A 21,117-nucleotide genomic window follows, 5' to 3' on the forward strand; every position below is an offset into this window, starting at 1 on the left:
TGGTTTGACTTCCACTTTAGAGTACAGGGAAAATTTTGCGAGAAGCTGTCTTTTGAGGACAATAGCCCATGCTTAATTGGGAGTGACATCTTGAGAGAGAGAGAGAGAAAACGAGAGAATGTTGACTAAAAAATCTGTTTTTCTTCTTTCTAAGTGAATTCAAGAAAATCAAGTTTTAATTTGTTCTCTTGAGAATGTAGCTAAATGAAGTTAGAGTTTAAACTGCTAAACTTTTAATTCCCTGCCTGTTCCTTGCTTTTTAGGATAACTTTCCTTCACCTTAATTCCCTTCTCCCATCTAGGTTTCTTGCCTCTGGGCGGCAGTTGTTCAGAGTACAGGCCAGGAAGAATTTAATTCTCCTGGGTGAACTAGCCATGGCATGGAACATGACCTCATGGTGCTTTTTTTATTTTATATATGTTTAGGATCAACACTGTGTAATGAAGTATTTGTTATCATATACAAGCAGACTGACTTAGAATTTTTTAAAGATATATTTTATTTTTAACTGGTGGTTATCAGCCCTTATCCACATATTTTTGAACTGACATGTTTGCTGGGCAGTTTCTGATAGCCTTAACTCACAGTGAAGGGTTCTCAGCTTCAGGATGCCTTTAGTTATGACTTCCTACTCAGCGTATAGGAATTGGATGCAGAAAGAGTTGTCTTTTGACTACGCACCTGCTGTGCCTTTTGACCTGATTCAGCATAGTCCTGTTCTGTTTCATAGTTTTTGAACTGTTTATAACTTTAAGCAGCTACTTTTACAGGCTTTTACTGAATTGCTCTTGTTTTAATGGTTTTCAATGCATTGAAAACAGTTTTAATTGGGTTTTTTTGCTTTGGGGTTGTTTTTAATGATGAGAAGTGGGTGAACTTTTAAACAAACAAACAAATAAAAGAGAAGTTCAGATGTTTTGAATGACAATTCCCAGTAGCCTTTATTTTATTTATTTATTTATTTATTTATTTATTTATTCAAACCAATGACTCTGCCTTAGCCAATAAGAGCAGTAATCAGGGATGCTGGGAGACGTACTTCGAAATATCCATGGGGAACAAGTTTTTAAAAAGTTGATATGCTTTTTGGCATGTGTTGAAGGATGCAGAGAAGCCAGTGTCTTCTAAGGCAATTCCAAGTGCATAGCCAAGGAAGAATTATGTCTTCTATAAGTATTAAACCAGATACAACATTAAGTATCCCTTGCAGTTAATACACATTTATATGAATATAAATAGCAGTCACAGTATGTCTGACTGTCCCTGGGATCTCAAGAAGTGGGGTGAGGCTTGGTCTTTTGTTTTACTGGTGGGGTTATGATGAAATCAGCCCCTTTCAAACTATTCTTTGCTTTCAGAAGAAATCCTCACTTAAGCCAGTAAGAGTATTCAGTAGCTGTTAAGTATTCCTGCTAACTGTCATATAAAATTTATTTATTTATTTGTTTTTATCCTGTCCTTATTATTTTTATAAATAACTCAAGGTGGCAAACATAGCTAGTACTCCTTCCTCCTCCTATTTTCCCCACAGCAGAAACCCTGTGAGGTGAGTTGGGCTGAGAGAGAGTGACTGGCCCAAGGTCACCCAGCCGGCTTCCATGCCTAAGGCGGGACTAGAACTCACAGCCTCCTGGTTTCTAGCCCAGCACCTTAACCATTTAAAGATTCTTATTTTCCATTTTTAAACATTTTTATTTTTATTTTCATTTCCATATTCCATTTAGCAGCATTTCCAGGATGGTTTTTCAAACCAAGAGAAAAGAAAAATACAAATAAATGTAAACTACATTTCCAAACAGAATAATAAATTCATTAACCTCCATTAAAAGGCCTGGATGGGCACCTAAAAAACATGTTTGTCTAGTGTTGAAAAGGTAACAGGGATGATATCAGAAATTCCATAAATGGAATGCTCTCCACTGTCTTTACAATTTGCTTTACTTTAGATGGCCAGGGGACCAGAAGACAGAGTGACATGGCAGCAGGTATTCTTCCTATTCTTGGATTTTAAGTTATGTACTGCTTTAAAAAGGATCACCTGTACTCTCCCATGTGCTTGGAGATAGACCAGAAGCCAATTAAATTCTTTTAATAATATTCATAAGTGTTCTAGGAAACTAGGCAAGTCTGACCATACTTCAATTTAGTGGTATCTTCAGTACCTTCTCCATGTACTTCTCTACTTCTCAGTTAACTGTGATCAGACATTCCCTATGTTGGAGCAGCTGCAGGTGCATAAGCTGATAAAAGTTGGCATCGATCCCAATCGAGCCTTTGGTGAGAAATGGCATCCTAGCGTAGGTTATCCCTCTGAGCAGCTAAGGCTGTTTCTGTATTAAAACAGGTCTGAATAAAGCAAATGCTGGTAATCAGCTTTTGTCTAAGAACACTTAGCCACCTCATCTTAGATTACCTTTTTCAAGAAATGATTAATCCAACTAATTAAAAATCAATCAAGCACTGATCCTTCTCTAAAGAAACCCATCTTTTAGCTAAAATAGGCGAGGTGATTAACATTGACCACAGTTGTTGCATGAGATAAGGATGATGGCTGAAAATACCCTATGAGGACAGTGTTGATACAGTTGGAATCATTTAAAAATCTATCTGTCCTGATTTTTTCTCTTTCCAGACACTACTGCTTTCCTTCAGATCTTTTAACCTTTTCAAGTAAATATTGTATGCAGTTGGACCCTTTGTATAAATTTGAGCAGGTACCCTCTAGTTCTCTTCCTGTTTATCCTAAATATCTTCAGAGACTACACTGTAGAAATGATTTCTCAAGAAGACAAGGTCAGAATGAGAGGAAGAATATGGTCTTAGAATTCTTGTACTATGTACTCAATTATCCCGTCCCAACCAAAAGGTATGAAATTTGAGTAAGAAATTAACTCTACCCCTTCAGAATGATTTGGATAGTGGTGTACCTGTACAGGAAGAATGTCTAAAGGCCATTTTCCTTTAAATTAGTGCTTGTATATTTGTGTGTCATAGTAACTGAAGAATGCTTTCCCAACATTCTGTAGGAAGCTCCTTCACTCATCCTCCCAGTAGATTGCTGACTCTAGCAGAATAGGTATCTATTAGATAAGCCTGCACTCTCTCTCATTCTGACAGAAATTCTACCATTGTTGCATAATTGATCAGAAGCAATGTGGTCAGATACTTTGCAGAATATTACAAAATTACCTTAATGCATTAAATTATGTGGCCAGACCATGATATTTTGCTGAAAGGGGCAAAGTAAAAGAGTGGCCTCTGATTAGATTCTGCATGGCTGGCAGTTCAAGCTTATTTCAATATTGAAAATGGGAAAACATCTTCTACTATCCTTAGTAATGTGTTTAGCAGATAATTTAGAAGGTAGATTTTTTTCAGCATCTTGCTACCACTTTGTGCCACTCCGCATTTGCCCCTGAGGCAACCATCTCACTATGCACATAAGACAGCCATAAATTGCTTGTCTCCCGTGCTGAAACTGTCTGTAAATGAAGACGTCTTAAAAATTTGCTTCCCAGATTTCAATCTATTCTTCAGCTAAAAGACAGGTGCTCTCTCTGGATGTGCAATGATAGACATTTTATATGAGCCTCCCTCTGTTGACTCCCCCTCATAATTCACACCTCCCATATTGTACATCTACCCATTAACTGGTAATCAAACAAACAAACACCCACCTCAACTTTACCTTCCTGTCATTTCGGCTAGAAAGGGAAAATGGGAGACCTCTGATCAAATTCACCTGATGGTTTTTAAAAAATGTAAAATGTCCGCTGTTGTCTGATGAAGAGTGACTAAACTTGCACGTTTGGTGACATAGTTGCCCAAATAAAAAATATTGCCCTGATGAATATGAAGGATGCTGATGTTACACAGTATTTCAATCATGGTTGAATTGTCCATGCAGCAGAACAACAATAATAGCACTTTGATTCAGGAATATACTTTTCAGAAAAAGTCTTTAGCTTGATGCACAGGATTTATTAAGAAAACTACTGCTAAGCAAGTAATATCAAGAGCAAACATTTTGTAAAAGGAAGAAATAACCGTAATCAGGCAGATAGAGAATAAAATATGCTTTCATTCAAATTTACTTTTGCTGCTTTGGTTAAAATAGGACTATAGGTTCGTTTATTGGAGCCAAAATGAATTTTATCCCTCCTTTTAACAACAAATTGGATCTAATTTAGGTAGCTGTTTTGCTGGATTGTGTATGAAATGTAGATTAGCTCTTGCAAAGTGGATGAATGGTGGCACATTAAGTGATGAACTGAACATGAGAATGCAGTGAACCCATTAATACTGAATTACTAAATTGCAATATTAGATGCTTTGAGACAATCCTTTTATTGTGCAATTATCTTGCCTCATTCCCAGAACTGTATTGAGGGGGAGAGTCCAAACATCACTGTCTTCCCTTTATAACTGTCACATATTTTCCCATCTTTTTTCTTAGCATAAAACAAACAGTTCAGGAGAAAAAGACGGAAGTCTTGCCACTACCAATCAGGAGATGGTGCCTTCTGATTGGCAGTGGCAAGACTTGCTCTCAGAAAGAACCCAGCAGCAAAGGTGATTTTGGGACAGATATATAGAAGCTAATTTCAGATATTTTAGGACAGGATCATAAGGCCGTACCCACACATACCAAGTTGTTGGGAACTGAGTCCTCCTTTCTTCACAACCTTCCATTGAACCATGATGGGAGTGTGCTACTTTTGATCTTCATCTGATTGACACTCTACTTGCAGGGAAGTCACTTTGCTAAGTGACTGGTGGACAGGGTGAGAAAGATCCATACAATCAGTTCCATTTCTTTGTTTATGATATTTCTATATGTATATTTCCACCACATGAAATAAGCCACAAATATTCAAACAGAGCAATGGAAGAATAATCATCAGAGTTGTCAGAGATGTCTTCATTAAAGGGCAAAGAAGTGAGTTCAAGAGTTGCTCAGCAAATACCATATGCTTGAATGATATGAATCTATCAGGAGATTTGTCCCTATAATATTTAAAACTGCATTTTCAAAGTTTAATTATTATTGAAAACCATGGAAAGGAAAAGGCAACAAAATATCAGTGGAATAGAAAAATCAGAAAAAATAATCTATAATTACAGGTATTTCAGAGCCCAAAGAGAAAATGGCAGCCAAGGAAGAGAGAATTTCTTTTGTAAGCAAGTGTGAGTAAGTCTTCACTGAGTGGTACTGACAATGTGATTGGCAATTACTTTGATTGCCAGCATGGTTTCCTCACAGGTAGGTTTTATCTGACTTTCAGGCAGGAGGAAACTGTATTGGCCACGGTCACGAAGCTCAAAGCCATATGAATACTTTATGCCTTCATTGTAAGCCCAGTCTATGGAAGATCCAGAACAAGGGTCTGAAAAACAGACAACGTTAAAAACAACTGGGACACAAAGGGAATGGTGAAATAGGAAGACCGGCTATGTGAGATTAGGCTGAAAAAACTTTCCACAGTCACACTGGGGAAGTCTATGCCATTGATCTCCTCCTCTGCCGAAGGTGAATGATGTTTGTATCATCCTACAGTAGTAGCATTCTCTCTTACATATTTATAAGTTACAGAATAAAATATCCCAACATGTCAAAGCAGACTATTTATTTACTTATTTATTTATATTTTAAATTTGGTCACCACCCATCTCCCTCAAAAGATTTGCAGACTTCTCAGTAGCATCTAAAGAATTTGTCAATACTTACAAATTGTGGTTGCAATTGGTCCATATACATAGTGTGTATGATAGAGGCTATATAAGGCATCCACGGCTTCCTTAGCCAATTCATTCTGTATTTGAAAAGAAGAACTATTAGATCAATAATCCAGATTCTCCTTTCTTTCCTGGCAAATTCAACTATATACAAATCCAATGATATCCCAGTCACTTTCAGAGGCTTTATATTAACATAGGATCTTGCCTTCAGCCAGGAATGGTTATTTGTTCATCTAGCCCAGTATGACAAGCATCTGAGGTCCTACTTAACACCTGCTATCTGATCCCTATGTATTGTCACAAGTGAATTAAATTTTGGTTGATTTTAAAGCTCTTGGACAGTCCTAGATTTGGGCCCTAGTCCAGAGGTAATTACAGATAATGGAACATTGATGTGACTAGAGGCCACAGGCAATGAATTTGGATTCCCACTTCTGTTGGGAAGTGAAGCTGTATAATTTGGACAGGAAATGTGCTGAATGGTTTGTGCTGCCTCTAGAGATGTGTTGTCATACAGATGTATGGCTAATATGCCCCATATCTCCTGCTGAGTCTGCAACGATGGTCTATATGCAAGCCAGGTTCTGAATATAGCTCTCCATTTGTGTATTGGAGTGTGCATGTAAATGCATTTTTAATCCTTGATAATAAAAGGCCTAGGACCTTTCATTTGAAGGAGTGCCAACTTCTATGTCTATTTAGATGAAAGGTATGTAATACACTTTTCTTTGTTGTATCTGTCCAAGGCAGTTCTTTAAGATAATCTGCCTTTGCTTTTTTCTGCCTGTTTTGTTCTGTCAGAAATACAAAGATAATCTACAAAGATGGGGCTTTCTCAGCAGTTACATTCCCATTATGCAAAGCCCTCCCTAAAGAACTTAGCCTGGTGCCAACTTTTTCAGTGCCAAGAGAAAACATTTTTATATACCGACACATTTAGACATATTTCACTGAATTAAGTTTCCCCCTGCTTGAATATCTTCTCTGCCATTTTTGTAATTGTTTTATCCTTTGAAATCTGATATGATGAAAAGCTGTATAAAAACCTACCTAAATTCTTTACAAGAATATTAATATTATTATGTATATGTTGACAGATGACACTGCATCTTTTCTACCTTGGAGAAAAATGAAATTCAGAGATGGGAAACTAAATCCTAATTTTAGACAATTAACATTTATAACAACTTGCAGTCTTAGCAGTCCTCTCCAACTTGATACCCTCCAGATATGTTGGGATAGCAAATCCCAGAAATCAATCTCATTGGAAGGCAACTTGTAAGAGAAAGCTTGAACATAGAATCACAATAGAAGACAATATATGTAGTTCAGGGTTAAACTGTGGAGTCCTTGGTGCTGTCTGAGCTTGGTTGTTTGCTTGCAAGCAAACAACCAAGCTCAGACAGCACCAAGGACTCCACAGATCTTTAAAACTTTTACCCTTGGAGCAGATCAGCTATACTGTATATTTTTTGATCCATTAATTTGTGGAGTTTAAACAGATGTAGGCTATTTGTGTGATATGAGTCTGGCTCAATTACTCTTCTGTTCTGTTCTGTTCCGTTCCATTCCTCTTAGTTATATTAGTCATTGACTTTTGCAAACTGTTGAAGATGCCTTTGACTGGTGCTTGCTGCCTTCAGGAGGTGGCTATGCTTCATCCCAGCGAGTGAGAACAAACAGTTTTGTTCCATGTTCTTGTTGGTTTATTTGCATCCTATTGCTTCTCTTCTTAAGAGCTATGGCCAAGAGGGCATTTTTATTTATAGACAGATATCACCCCCCCACCCCCAGATCACCTCTCATCTGTACCTTCTGTTTTTTGCTACGCGTGAATTCAGTGAGCCAATCTGAATACAATAGACCAAAATGTCATTTTGGTCTATTAATTTAGAATGTGGACTTTTGATAATCCTTGAGCAACACAGTGCTTCAGACTATAAAAGGAAATTGTTTCTTAGTCTGAGCTTTCCATACTTTCATAATCTCTCACCAGACACCACTAATGGAAAATGATTGCTGTTGGCATCTGTTTGTATTGGATAGGAGAACCTTTCAAAATTGTTTCTGCAAAGAAAAACATCCCATTTTGAATGTGAGAAGTGACCTGATTGCCAAAGTACAGACTATTTTAAAAACTAGCATGTACTTTGTGATAAAGTATACTTGTTGGGAAGCTGGAGCAGTAGCTTTTGCAAGACTTTTTTCTTGGGCTGGCTGGTGTCGACCGGCATTGTTGAGCACCTGCCAAGGCCCATGCTTCAGAATGGGCCCCTGGCCAACCTCAGAGCTTCTTGGCCCTGCAGCAGCAGCTGCTGCTGCCTCTCCTCCTTCTTGATTTTCCTCTACATGTTTTCTCTCACCAAGCAAGCAAGCAAGCAAGTGGGCAGGCAGAGAAGGATGGAGAAGGAACTACAAAATGATATGATCTGCCAGAATGGAATCTGCTGTAGTAATTCCCAGAGCCCGCCAATGTCTGTCTTGAAATAGCACTCAGCTCAAAAATTGCATTAAGATTCATGCATTTAGGGAAACTGTGTAAAGAAGAAAAAAGTCTCTTGGGGAAAGTCTGTTTTATTCCTAAGCCACCTAGAGTTTTTGCCAAATCAAAAAACTCTAGGTGGCTTACAACAGTATGAAACAATAAAACACTTGACAATAAAAACAAATTATTTAAAACTCTAAATACATCTATCTACACGCTTATAGTTAACTCTCCCTAACTGATGCATTTTGGACTCAAATTTTGGAAAACATGGTTTAAACACTTAAAATTAAATTAAAAAATTAAAAAGGGCAGCAGAAACTTTGGATCCCAAAGGTGCAATGAAAAAAATTCAGTTTTCTTAATTTTCCTGAAGGCAGGGAGAGGCAACTGAATGTCAGGTGGAAAGCTGTTCCATAGAACTAGAGCACTGTTTTTCAAAGTTGGCAACTTTAAGATGTATGGACTTCAATTCCCAGAATTCCCCAGCCAGCAGGGGAATTGCAGTAAACTAGTCTGGAGGTAATAAAAACATGAGTTTCTATTGCCATGGCCCTTAGCTCCAAAACCAATCGCTGCACCAGACAAAGTAGGATGAAGTCTCCCAGCTGCATTCTAAATCAGTCTGTATTAGGGAAGGTTGCACGTGAAAAGCCTATCTTTGATATATTTACAACCCAAATGCATAAATTAGGGACAGTTGAATATAAGTATGTAGAGTTTTAAATACTAGAATAACAGGATTTTTTGCAAATACTTAAAAGAGTGATGTTGTATTGACACTGGATATAAATGGATTCACATCTTCCTTCTCAGAGGCCACAGATCAAAAACTAGTACCTAGGGGTAATGAAACCCAACACTGTATTTGAAAATAAGGCATGAGATCATCCTGGAGAAAGTCTATCTATATGGTTGCTAACAGTCCACACCAACCTGATGGCACATCATCACCAATCAAACAATCAGTAAGGCACAAAAGGGCAGCCTTCTATACATTTCTGTTGACCTCCTTCCCTCCTTAGATTTCTTTCATGGATGATGCTGGCAGGGGTCAAGTTATTCTTAGTAAACAAAGCAGTTACTAGAATTGCTGATACAGTACTTTTGGAAAGGGGAGAACATTTCTGACTATGCAAGATCATGCAACCCTCTCCTTATGTTCTCTTTACAGTTCTTTCATATGAGCCTTTGGGAACGAAAACCAAATAGCCTGGACCAATCTGCTTTCGTGGTTATTTAAACATGATAGGGGCTAGAGCTGAGATCCAAAGTAGACATACATTAAGACAGTTTGTTTGTGGGCTGGAGTCTGGGGAGGGGGCAGACTTTCTGAAAAAGCTTGTAGGCTGGCTGGGGAACTTCTACTTCCTGTCTTTGTGCTGATATCTTTGTAGGGCTGTGCAATTCAGATAACGCCCAGAGAGAGAACCAAGGAGAGTTTTTGAAGCACCTGAGTGAAGGAGGTGGCTGCTCTAACACTCTGTAGAGAGAGATGCTGTGTTTGCACTAAAATGCTTTTTAAAAGCACCTCTTTTGAATGCTTTGCATAGCCCTGTTCCTTTGTTTTAAAGAAAGGGGGGTTGTCCAGATGGTTGTTGTTGGTTTTTTTCCCCCCCATCAGGATAGGATTTTATTCAGACAGGGGCTGCCACTACCAAAGTAAGATGGTGATTTTCTTCATTCTCCTGCTCCTCATAGCTCCCTATATCATATTTAAGTTGTTTTGGATGTTGGTTGACTCTATTCTGAAGCAGATTTCAGGTGACCGGGAAAGGGAGAAGATAGCAAAAATAGCCTTCTGCTCCCCAAAGTATGAGTTTCTCTTGGTTTGAAAACCATGACACTATTTCTTATTACTTACAAGGTAAGTAACAACTTTTGGGATGGCCAGGAGCCATATTAAAGTTTGACAGGAGGCAAGGACTGTGGGAGATGCCAACATTTTCTTTTTTCCTTCATTTTTAAAACATGACATTGAGCCTGTTTTAGGGCTTCCACAGCAGTTTTCATTTACTTCTAATCTCAAAATAGCAAGGAAATGTCCAGCTGATATTCACTGTGACTATCTAGCCCATTAGTTATTTGTTAGCTGCCAGAAGAGTTCAGGAGACTGCATATGGTCCTAGCGCTGCCCATTTTTGTTGTAGACTGATGACAACATCACTTTTTCTACATACCAGTTTTTTATGGTTAGGTGCTTTTTCCATCGTGTAGCCATAAGGAAACAACAGCATCTGAGAGTAGGCATGGATGGTTATATATCCTTTGATATAGGCAAGGTGTGCCCGAATAAAGCTTGCAACTGCCTTTGTTTCTGGCTCAGATTCTGCTGAGGAACCACGGTATACTGGCTTACAAGGGTCATGTGATCCATCTTTTGTGATTGCTGCAAGGAAATGTTAAGAAGAGATGCTTATATCAAAGCTATTTGTATTTCTTCCCAATTCTGGTTCATGGGATGGGTTTTCATAATTTGTGTAACAATTACTAAGAATTGAGTTTGTGATGTCAAGGTAATAAGAACCTTGAGATGTTGGTTATTTATGGAACCACATAGTTTGAGAACCCCAGTCTCATAGGCATAGAAGCACTGATAAAAAAACAGCTTTTTGAAAGATGGATTGGCACATCCTGATTATTAACTACTTTGAAATTTCCCATCATGTAGGGCTAACAGGACAAATTATTATTGACATTGATTGTTGTCTAACTTAGAGTTTGCCCCTGATTCTACTATGCATCCTATACATTAATATATTCTAGAGAAAACTGATTAACTTCCATCCAGAAGCAACCTCGGAGTCCACCAGTTTTATCCCAAAATGACTGTGTATCCCAAAATGTATCTGTATGTATCCCAAAATGGAACTGTATTCCAAAATGACTGTTATTGTGACCCAAGCTCCACCCCATTTGTATGTACATGTGACATCATGATGCACATATAAAAGTGCCAGAGCTCCTGTTGCATCAGCATGATGCTGCTTTCATCATTTGTTTCCCCTTGACCCCTCTGCAGATGTTATTGCTTCCTTCAACTTATTCTGAGGTTGATATTTGTTTGTGGGATGCAAGGAAATCACATCACTCCCTCTTCTTACATATCATACATTCTACTTACAGCCCCAAGAAGCTCTGAAATTCCTGTTCAGGTCAGTGCCAATACAATCACTGTTGGAGTTATTGGAACGATTCTTTCTCCACATGCGATCCTGTAAGGCAAAAACAACTGAAGTCTGTTATTTCTTATTTTTTTATGTCTTAATTCTGAAAGTATTATCTACTTATTTGCAAACTATCTACAACTAATGTAACTGGGGTAGAAGGACTGTGGCCATTCACTGCTTCCAAGCATGTTCTCTTTTGTATTATTTGCCAATGCTACAACATACAAGTGACATATATGGTTTGCAAATCTTTAATTTTTATCTCTGAATAAAAATAAATGTATATACATTAACTCTTGGGACTGCTTACACATTACATTTATTACATTTCAAATCTGGAGATGTTGTTTGTCAGTGGTCTGGATAAGTATAATCCAACTGTCCTGCTGTGCTGGCATCTTCATAGGATGACATCTGAGTAATTCAAAGATGTACTCATATAAGAGAAGACTAATAAGCTCCTATACTCTGCTTATTATGCAGTGTAATTTCTTATGGATTTCTTCCTGTTCTGAATGAGGAAGGGAGCTATAATCTGCAAAAGATTAGATAACAATATACTCATTTGCTTTAATTTGCATGTTGCATTTTAAAAACCCTTGGAAGTAACTGATATGAAGACTAATGAACCCCTAACTTATGGCTTTTTGCTATTTTTCAGTTAAAGAAAGGATTATATGAGGAACCAGATATGCTTTCAATAGTATACATGATATAGAAAAGAACACCAGAGAAGGATAGACCTCTTTCTCTGTGATTAATTTGAATTTTTGTGTGTGTTAGAACACAAATAACCTTTACAAATGAAGATTATATTCTAATACACTACAGTCACCAACCATCCTTTGAAACTTTCTGCTGTCACCATAATTCATTTTAGAAAAAAAATATAGTGTTTTCTAGAAAGGAAAGAAATATGAACAGTACTTTGGTCCATGTCCAGACATAACCATCAATGTTGAACACTGGAAGAACATAGAAGTTCATGTTGTCTAAGAGTTTTGTCATGTCCTGGTCTATTCCATACGTCCTGACAGCCTGTAACAGAAAAATACGTTCATGTTAAAAAAAAATTCTCAACAAGCTGATGAGTTTGGTACCATTACAATAGTTACCTTTTAACATATATTCTACTGTAATTCTGCCCTCCCCCATCTATCCATAGTAGCTTTTATTTTACAGTATTATATTATGTAATTTTTTCCCCCCTGGTACCTACAGTAAATGATGTCAAAATTAGTCGTGGGCAAATTTCTTCTGGGAAGAAAGCAAAGAACATTCTTTCTTGAATGCCCTCTCCTGTTTCACCTTAGATGGGAAACTTCCAAGATTATTTGGGGCCTGGAGAGATTGGTATGGAAGAATCTAAAACAAGGCTTGGGGAATCAGATCAAGAATCTTTCTAGTCCAACATTCTGTGTCTAACCTTTGACCAGCCAGAGGCCTGCAGGAAACTTATAAGCAGGGGTAGAAAGCATACTTTTTAACATGAGGGCTAAATCAGCAGATTTCTTATAACTTGTACCTACCCTCAAATAGCAGCTTTCTAAAAAGCTAAGAAGCAGACAAAAAGATCAGAACACATCCTGTCCAGCAGCCAACACCCATAGAAGCAGAGATAACCAGACAAACAATCACACAGAAAACAATACCCTAATCAAGGAACTACCAAGGAGAAAACCACACTCCCATCAAAACTGGTGGGGTAAGCTGCTGCAGATAAACAGGGAGCAAATCCTGCCCTTACTCGCACTGATGATGTTACCTAGTCAGGTAATGAAACGTCCGCAAGCAAACAACCAATTTCTGAGAGCACCAAGGATTCCACAGTTCAACCCTGAGCTACAGATATTCTCTTCTATTGGAGCTGCCTTCTTGCTGAATATGCTCACATGAAAACTGATGCTGCAGTGCCTGTCCTATCCTATCCTAAACATTTAGTCTAGGATGAATAAATTGGTGAGTTCATGGATGGTGTTGTTTAAGCATATTTAACTAACCTCCTTTATAAACCATTGGCAGAAGGCTGGTGAGATCCACTCCCGTGCATGAATACCACAGTCCATAAATATAACTTTCTTTTGGCCACTCTGTTTCCCAACCTGTTTCCAGGGAAGATGAGTTTTTATAACATTATGTTCACTTTGCATAGTAATTGATTTGTTTCTGATGCTAGGATTAATTTACATTTCCTTTTATTTGCCTACTTCTCCAAGCTTTTAATGAAATTCTCAGTTTAAAATTGCTTATTTTAGGGAACTACACATGTAAAATCATATACTGAGAAAGCTGTGTACCAAAATACATGTACATTTTCTTACATTTTTACACATTTGATAGAGTTTTTAATGAAAAACATATGAAACTGAATGAACTAGAGGTAGGTTAAATCATACTTTCCATTGTAGATCAGTTTATCCTGGTGTCACCTAATGCAGCTCAATACTACAACTATTTGTTAAGCTACTTTCTCATTATGCATTAGTTGTAGATGTGCACTTATTACTTAAGTACTTGGATCAGACGAAAACTTTTACCTTAAGGACATACATAGGCCGTTTCTCATAAGTCTTTCCAATCTCGATCCTGGAGATCAGTTTGGGATTTTTGTTGGCCATTCTTTTACTCCATGCGGCAATCTAAGTGGACCACATCATAATAAAATAAAGACAATATTAAAAGAATAGAATGTTTTGTAACTTTAAATTACCTAAGTAGCTTACAAAAACCTTCTTCCAGTACATAATACCTTTTCCCATTCATTATATCGTGTGTAGTAGTACTTTTCACGGAAAAGTTCTCCTGCATCAAACTGTTTTTCAATTTCTTCTTGCAGATTGTGGAATAAAATTCTGTGACAGGAAGCATAATTAGATTAAATACGTAGCTTTGCTCTCCCTACAATTTTTTTTTCAGGATTTCTTTGGACCAAGTCTATCCTACAGGCTGACATACATACATTAAAAAGTATTCCTTCCTTCTCTCCCTTTCTCTTTGTTAAAACTTACATTAAAAAGACAGCGGATTGGGACCCCTATGTGTTTTGCTTACATTAATCTGTAAATTTATAGAAGGAGTACAGACAGCCAAGGGAATCTGTGTAGGGTGTCCAAAAAGTAAACATAGCACCCACAACTAGATGATGAAAGCCTTACCCCTTTTTAAAAAGGGATGAAGCTTTGATTGCATAGTTGTGGTTGCCAACCTTTTTTTTTTTTTTGGAAGATTGCCCCGAGGACAGGATTGGGCTCAATGGCTGGTAAGGGCTGTATTGTTCTCACCACCTGTGTGTTGTTGGAGGCAAATCCCAAGCTCCTGGGCAGTTGCTTCAAGGCACTTGGAAGTAGCTTTTCCCTAGGAGCTTTTGCCTGAAGTCTTTTTAGCACCTCTTGGGAAGCACTGGGTCACCTTTTGTCTACATTTGAAATGTTTATATTTCCAGCTTAATGGTTTATTTTTTCTCAAATTTAGTCCACTGAATGTTTTCTCAGTTTAGATAGCCCTTTTTGAAATCCATTTTTGTATGACTGTGCAATTTATAAATTTACTGGTGTAGCCTTTCATGGCTGGCATCAATGAAGCAGTGATGAGCTTTTGGGCTGAAGACAGACCAATCAGTAGTCTTGGAATTTCTTCAGAATGGATCAATCAGGTGAGGACTCAATCAAGAATCAACTTTCTTGGACGCCCAAGACATGGACCAATTAGAGATCAGCTTACCAGGTTTATATATAAGAGTCCAGTCAGCCCAGTTCAATTGTCTGTGCACTGCAGAGAGGTACACCACAATGCAGCTCATTCTGCCTCTGAAGATGCCAGCTACAGCTGCTGGCAAAACATTAGAACAAAAGAAAACTAGACCATGGCCATTCAGCACAAAAGCTCATCACTGCTTCAGTTTATAAATTCTTGAAATAAATAGATGGATCATAGATGGTTAGTGAATCTTGGTGAACAGGTTCTTTTCTATATACAGATGAAAGGAAAACACAGGGTTTAAAGTAATATGGTGAGCCTTTCTGAAATATGTTTTTAAACTGAGAATGGTGGGGAAATTGTTTAATATGGATTTGTCCTGGGCAGTCATATTAGTAAGTGCATCAGAAAAACTGACAAATAGAGGGAGAAAATGTAGAAGCAGTGAAAGACTTTGTATTGCTAGGTGTGAAGATTACTGCAGATGCTGACTGCAATCAGGAAATCAGAAGACGCTTAATCCTTGGGAGAAGAGCAATGACAAATCTCGATAAAATAGTTAAGAGCAGAGACATCACACTGACAACAAAGGTCCGCATAGTTAAAGCAATGGTGTTCCCCGTAGTAACATATGGCTGTGAGAGCTGGACCATAAGGAAGGCTGAGAGAAGGAAGATCGATGCTTTTGAACTGTGGTGCTGGAGGAAAATTCTGAGGGACTGCAAGAAGATCAAACCAGTCCATCCTCCAGGAAATAAAGCCAGACTGCTCACTTGAGGGAATGATATTAAAGGCAAAACTGAAATACTTTGGCCACATCATGAGAAGAAGACAGGACACCCTGGAGAAGATGCTGATGCTAGGGAGAGTGGAAGGCAAAAGGAAGAAGGGCCGACCAAGGGCAAGATGGATGGATGACATTCTAGAGGTGACGGACTCCTCCCTGGGGGAGCTGGGGGTGTTGACAACTGACAGGAAGCTCTGGCGTGGGCTGGTCCATGATGTCACGAAGAGTCGGAAGCGACTAAATGAATAATCAACAACAATCAGAAAAACAACATCATGTTACTTCTAGTTAAGACAGGAAGTAGAGTAGCTTGGTAGAGGCAGAAATCAATATCTGATCCTGTGATATCCAGAAAGGTCCCATGACTATGATGATGACATAAATTAGCTATTTCTATTATAAATGTACTATTCAGTTCAGCGAAATAACTGAAAAATGAATGCCTGTTTAAGTATCATTTACTGTTTGCTAACTTCCTATTTTTCTGGTTTGTACTAAATTGCCCTCATTAAATAGAAATGATATTTAGATGAAATCAGTGGCAGAACTCCCACTGCTTCTAATGTCTCTGGATTTTAAAATCTGTAGTTATTGCAATACTACATCACAAGAGACAGTCACGAAGTTGAATTGATATATTATTCAAAGAGCAGTAGTAAGAGAAGAGGGATATGCTTGTTTAAAAAAGAAGGCATGTCAAGCCTTTATGTTTATATAGAGAAAAGATAGATTAAAAATCAAGCAGAAAGAATGGAGACATAAAATATTAAACTGATTACCCTTTACTCAGGAATAAGCATTGACTTGAAAGGGAATTAGGTTGTACATATGTACATTCATGCTGTCATATGTGTAGATGTAGAACAATATACAATTTTTAAAAAATTGGATTAAACTAAGGGTGCAAAAGTATTTTGTTGTTTATTAGTTCAGTTGCTTCCGACTCTTCGTGGCTTCATGGACCAGCCCACGCCAGAGCTTCCTGTCAGTCGTCAACACCCCCAGCCCCCCCAGGGACGAGTCCGTCACCTCTAGAATATCATCTATCCATCTTGCCCTTGGTCGGCCCCTCTTCCTTTTGCTTTCCACTCTCCCTAGCATCAGCATCTTCTCCAGGGTGTCCTGTCTTCTCATTATGTATCTTCTCATTATGTATGCAAAAGTATAGCCCACCATTAATCCTGTTTCCCTCACATCTCAGTCTTTTGTTTTGTTTTGTTTGTAATTTCAAAGTTTGAGAGGAATGTTAAAGGGCAAAATGGATGCCTTAAGCTTTGAAGAGGTTTAAGGCATCTCTTCTTCCCTTCAAAGCCCCCAAAACCTATTCAAAAATGGGTCTTGGCCCCATCTACTTTTAAAGTGTGGCCCTTGATATGTTGGGTGCTCTGGATTAAAGAGTGGTTCATTTGGTTTAAATTGTCTTCAATTTATTGGCATGTTCTTACTCTTCATCTCCCTCCCTCCTGTCTGTCTCCTAAAGACTTTTGTTTAATTCTGTTTGGATTGCATTTACATTTTTAATTAAATTGCTGTTAATTTATTTGTAATCATTGTCATAAATGTAACATAAATGTAACATACAATCTCATGAATTTGAATTGTGAACCACATACTTGTACTGCATTTGACTTTGCTCCAGGATCTTTTGCACAAAGTTTGCCTGGTCTGAGCTGACTCGGAAATCCACTTCTTTTCCAATGAGAACATGATGAATTGAATGAGGATGCCAAAAGTCAAGCTGGGCAAAAAGAATGTGGTGAGTTCATTTTTAAGAATGGGAACACAAAAGAGGAATCATGTTGTAAATATATTTCTAGCTGTTAGAGAAAAACAACTTTCTTTCTCTACCAAGGTAGAAGATATTTTGTTACATGAGACAGAATAGGATACTGTGTTCTACCAACTGGCCCTAACTGGATTAGTTGAATCTAACTTTAGCATTAGTGATACAGCATCTTCCATCTTCCAGTACCAGGAGATATAGAGCTCCAAAATTTTACTGGCACAACCCGCAGCATTAGCTGCTCAGTGTAGACACGTCACTATACCCAATAATAGGGTCATCCTGATTTCTTTCCTTCACAAATGAATTCATTATCTCTATGCCTACCTGAGGACAGCAAAACTAACTAGAGGTTGTCTCATTTAATGACCATTCGTTCAGCTACTGTTTGAGGTTACGGTGACACTGAACAAGTAGTACTTATGACCGGTCCTCGAAGTAACGATTACCATCATTAACCAAGAACTACCTGTAGGAAACAGATAGCTTTGGGAGAAAAGAAGTGCCAATTGATAATATGAGGCCATTGGATGACCAGTATGAAGTTACCAATAAAATTGTATTAAGGGAATTCCTTCATATGTTGTTTTCTACTTTCTATATCTTAGCATATCTTCTGAAATAATAAAAAGTCAAATAATCACCACATATTTGAATATTTATCCCTCACAATGTAGCTTCATTAGTCTTCCAATATTTGATGTAAATATTTTACAGTATATTAATGCTTGACATATAATGTTACTTAATATCCGACAATCATCATCACTAAGATCAGAACAATCAAAAATGCCAAAGGGCTTTATGCAGTTTATATTTTGAGGTATAGTTTCACTGCAAGATTTACATTTAAAATCAGTGTGTAAAGATTTGGGTATTTGTTTAAGCTAAAATAGACTTCTGGCACATCTGCACATATGTAAAGAGATTGTATAAGCTAAACTACCAGAAACAGTTTCTCTTCATTTGCAGCTTTCATTATGCATTGAGAGCATATTTGCATAATTGAAACAATTATTTGCAAAAGCTGTGTAGAATGATATAAAAAAAGAGATGGTACATATAGTAAAAAAACAAACAAACCCTCACCTGTATTATAGAGGCCAAGTCCTTCAACACATTTAGTTGGTTTTCATTCTGAAGTTTCACTCGAAATACTTTCTCACTTCAATAAAAGTAAAGCATAATTAAAAAACATGAACCATACCATCAAACTAAGTTACATTCTGTCCCACTTCCTTCCTCTCTTCATTGCGATGAGCTGTATGGTTGTAGATCATTCCATGACGCATATAGGGCTGTGCCAGATTGCATCTAATAGCTGCTTATATGCCTACATAGTAAAAGCTAGTAAAACGAATAAGTTTGCTTTCAGGAAATAACCACAATGAGAAATGTCTACCTGTCAAAGCGACGTGTGAGAACAACCACCTGAGGAATTAAAAGGAGCCCTAAAAATGAAAGAATGAACCTCATGATTCTGCTTTGGCTGTAAAGCTAGATCCCTACTTCTTATATATGCCTTTCTATGAGCACCACAAGCAATCAGGTGACTTCCTCTGAAGCTTTCATTGGCTAGTATATTATGGGTTTTGAATTTGCCAGTTCAAACTCATTATTACAAAATCTGAGCAATAAAGGTAACAAGAAAAACCAAAACTCAAACAGATGAAGAATACCATTAAGTGTCATGTGGAAATGAAGCTGTACGGAGGGAGATAAACAGCTTTGTAGGATACTTCAGTACATACAAACCTAGATTGGTGTGACTCAGAACAATTTTGTTGTAATGTTTTGGTGTTTTTAAGCTGTTCAGAGTCACATATGTGAGATGGACAGCTATATAAATTTGCCAAATAAGTAAGTAAGTTAGTTAGTTTTCAGTTTATTCTTGCTCCATTTGCTGGCCACTTTATCCTAGCATGTGCTCCCTCTGAATGAAGGTAAGCCAACCCCTTGTGGCTGCATGGAGACTGTTTGATTTAATCCTGGGACTTTGATCCAGTAATGTCCCAATCCTGTCTGGATTTCTGTGAATGTAATTTGGTCCAATCTGATGCCAGGATCTGGAGTGAGATTTGGAAAAACAGACCTTATATATATGGCAATATGGCAAATCAGAGCATCAGCTGCTTTTGAACTAAAGCATACAGCTACAACATTAAATAGGTATTGAATCAGGTCTTAAGCAGGCATTTATAAATTGGTATGTGGACTCATGTTCAGCAAAGGATCGTTACCTTGTCATGGTGCTGGAGCTTGAGCACCTCAGTGATGCCATGAGCTAAACCATGAAGGGCCACCCAAGACGGGAAGGTCATGACAGAGAGGTCAGACTAAATGCGATCCCTGGGGAAGGTAATGGCAACCCACCCCAGTATTCTTGCCGTGAAAACTCAATGGATCAGTACAACCAGAGATATGTCGGTATACCATCGGAAGATGAGACCCCCAGGTTGGAAGATGGTCTAAATGCTACTGGGGAGGAACAGAGGATGAGTTCAACTAGCCCCAGACATGATGACGCAGCTAGCTCAAAGCTGAAAGGATGGCTAGCGGCCGACAGTGCTGGTGGTGAACGGCGAATCCGATGTTCTAAGGATCAACACACCATTGGAACCTGGAATGTAAGATCTATGAACCAGGGCAAATTGGATGTGGTTATTGGTGAGATGTCAAGATTAAAGATAGACATTCTGGGCGTCAGTGAACTGAAATGGACTGGAATGGGCCACTTCACATCAAATGACCACCAGATCTACTACTGTGAACAAGAGGACCACAGAAGAAATGGAGTAGCCTTCATAATTAATAGTCAAGTGGCTAAAGCAGTGCTTGGATACAATCCAAAAAACCCTGGAGAAGATGCTGGTGCTAGGGAGAGTGGAAGGCAAAAGGAAGAGGGGCCGACCAAGGGCAAGATGGATAGATGATATTCTAGAGGTGACGGACTCGTCCTTGGGGGAGCTGGGGGTGTTGACGACCGACAGAAAGCTCTGGCGTGGGCTGGTCCATGAAGTCACAAAGAGTCGGAAGAGACTAAATGAATAAACAACAACATGTGGACTCATATTGGACAGTTTTGGAGAAATTCTACTGTCACAGTGCTTTGTATAATTAACAGATTGTTGGCCACATGAAAAGAGGTCAAGAATGGGGTGTACATACCATATATCCTCTACAAATAAACATGCAAACACACACACACACACAGTATTAATATCCAAAGAATGTCTGCAGAAAAAAAGGGCTACTTTGCTTTCCCCTTTTCACATATAGAAAAATGTGTGGGAGGGACAACCAGTCTCCCACTGTGCTTTTAAAAGGGCTGTTGACTTAAAAAATATCTGCTCTATTCATCTAAACAGGAAGATTTGAAGAACTTCAGCAGATATGGTTTATATTCCTTCTTGACTGGTTGTCTATTTCTTTCTTTCTAGTCTGTCTGCTCCATCC

At 38.2% G+C, this 21,117-nt stretch overlaps 1 protein-coding gene across 1 annotated transcript; it reads right to left on the bottom strand.

The window, feature by feature from the left end:
- Positions 1-3,961: 3,961 nt before the first annotated feature.
- On the bottom strand, positions 3,962-19,153 carry LOC134499780 (mast cell carboxypeptidase A-like). Its single transcript, XM_063306613.1, has 11 exons — positions 19,064-19,153; positions 18,751-18,826; positions 17,492-17,616; positions 14,145-14,247; positions 13,933-14,034; positions 13,396-13,497; positions 12,323-12,433; positions 11,350-11,440; positions 10,406-10,614; positions 5,730-5,814; positions 3,962-5,388 (listed from the first exon to the last, which is right to left on the bottom strand). The coding sequence occupies exons 1-11, from the start codon at positions 19,135-19,137 to the stop codon at positions 5,201-5,203; spliced, it is 1,266 nt and encodes a 421-aa protein (XP_063162683.1). The 5' UTR covers positions 19,138-19,153; the 3' UTR covers positions 3,962-5,200.
- Between the last annotated feature and the right edge of the window lie 1,964 nt (positions 19,154-21,117).

Source organism: Candoia aspera, chromosome 6 (genome assembly GCF_035149785.1).
Source record: "Candoia aspera isolate rCanAsp1 chromosome 6, rCanAsp1.hap2, whole genome shotgun sequence".
NCBI classification, from domain to species: Eukaryota; Metazoa; Chordata; class Lepidosauria; order Squamata; family Boidae; genus Candoia; species Candoia aspera.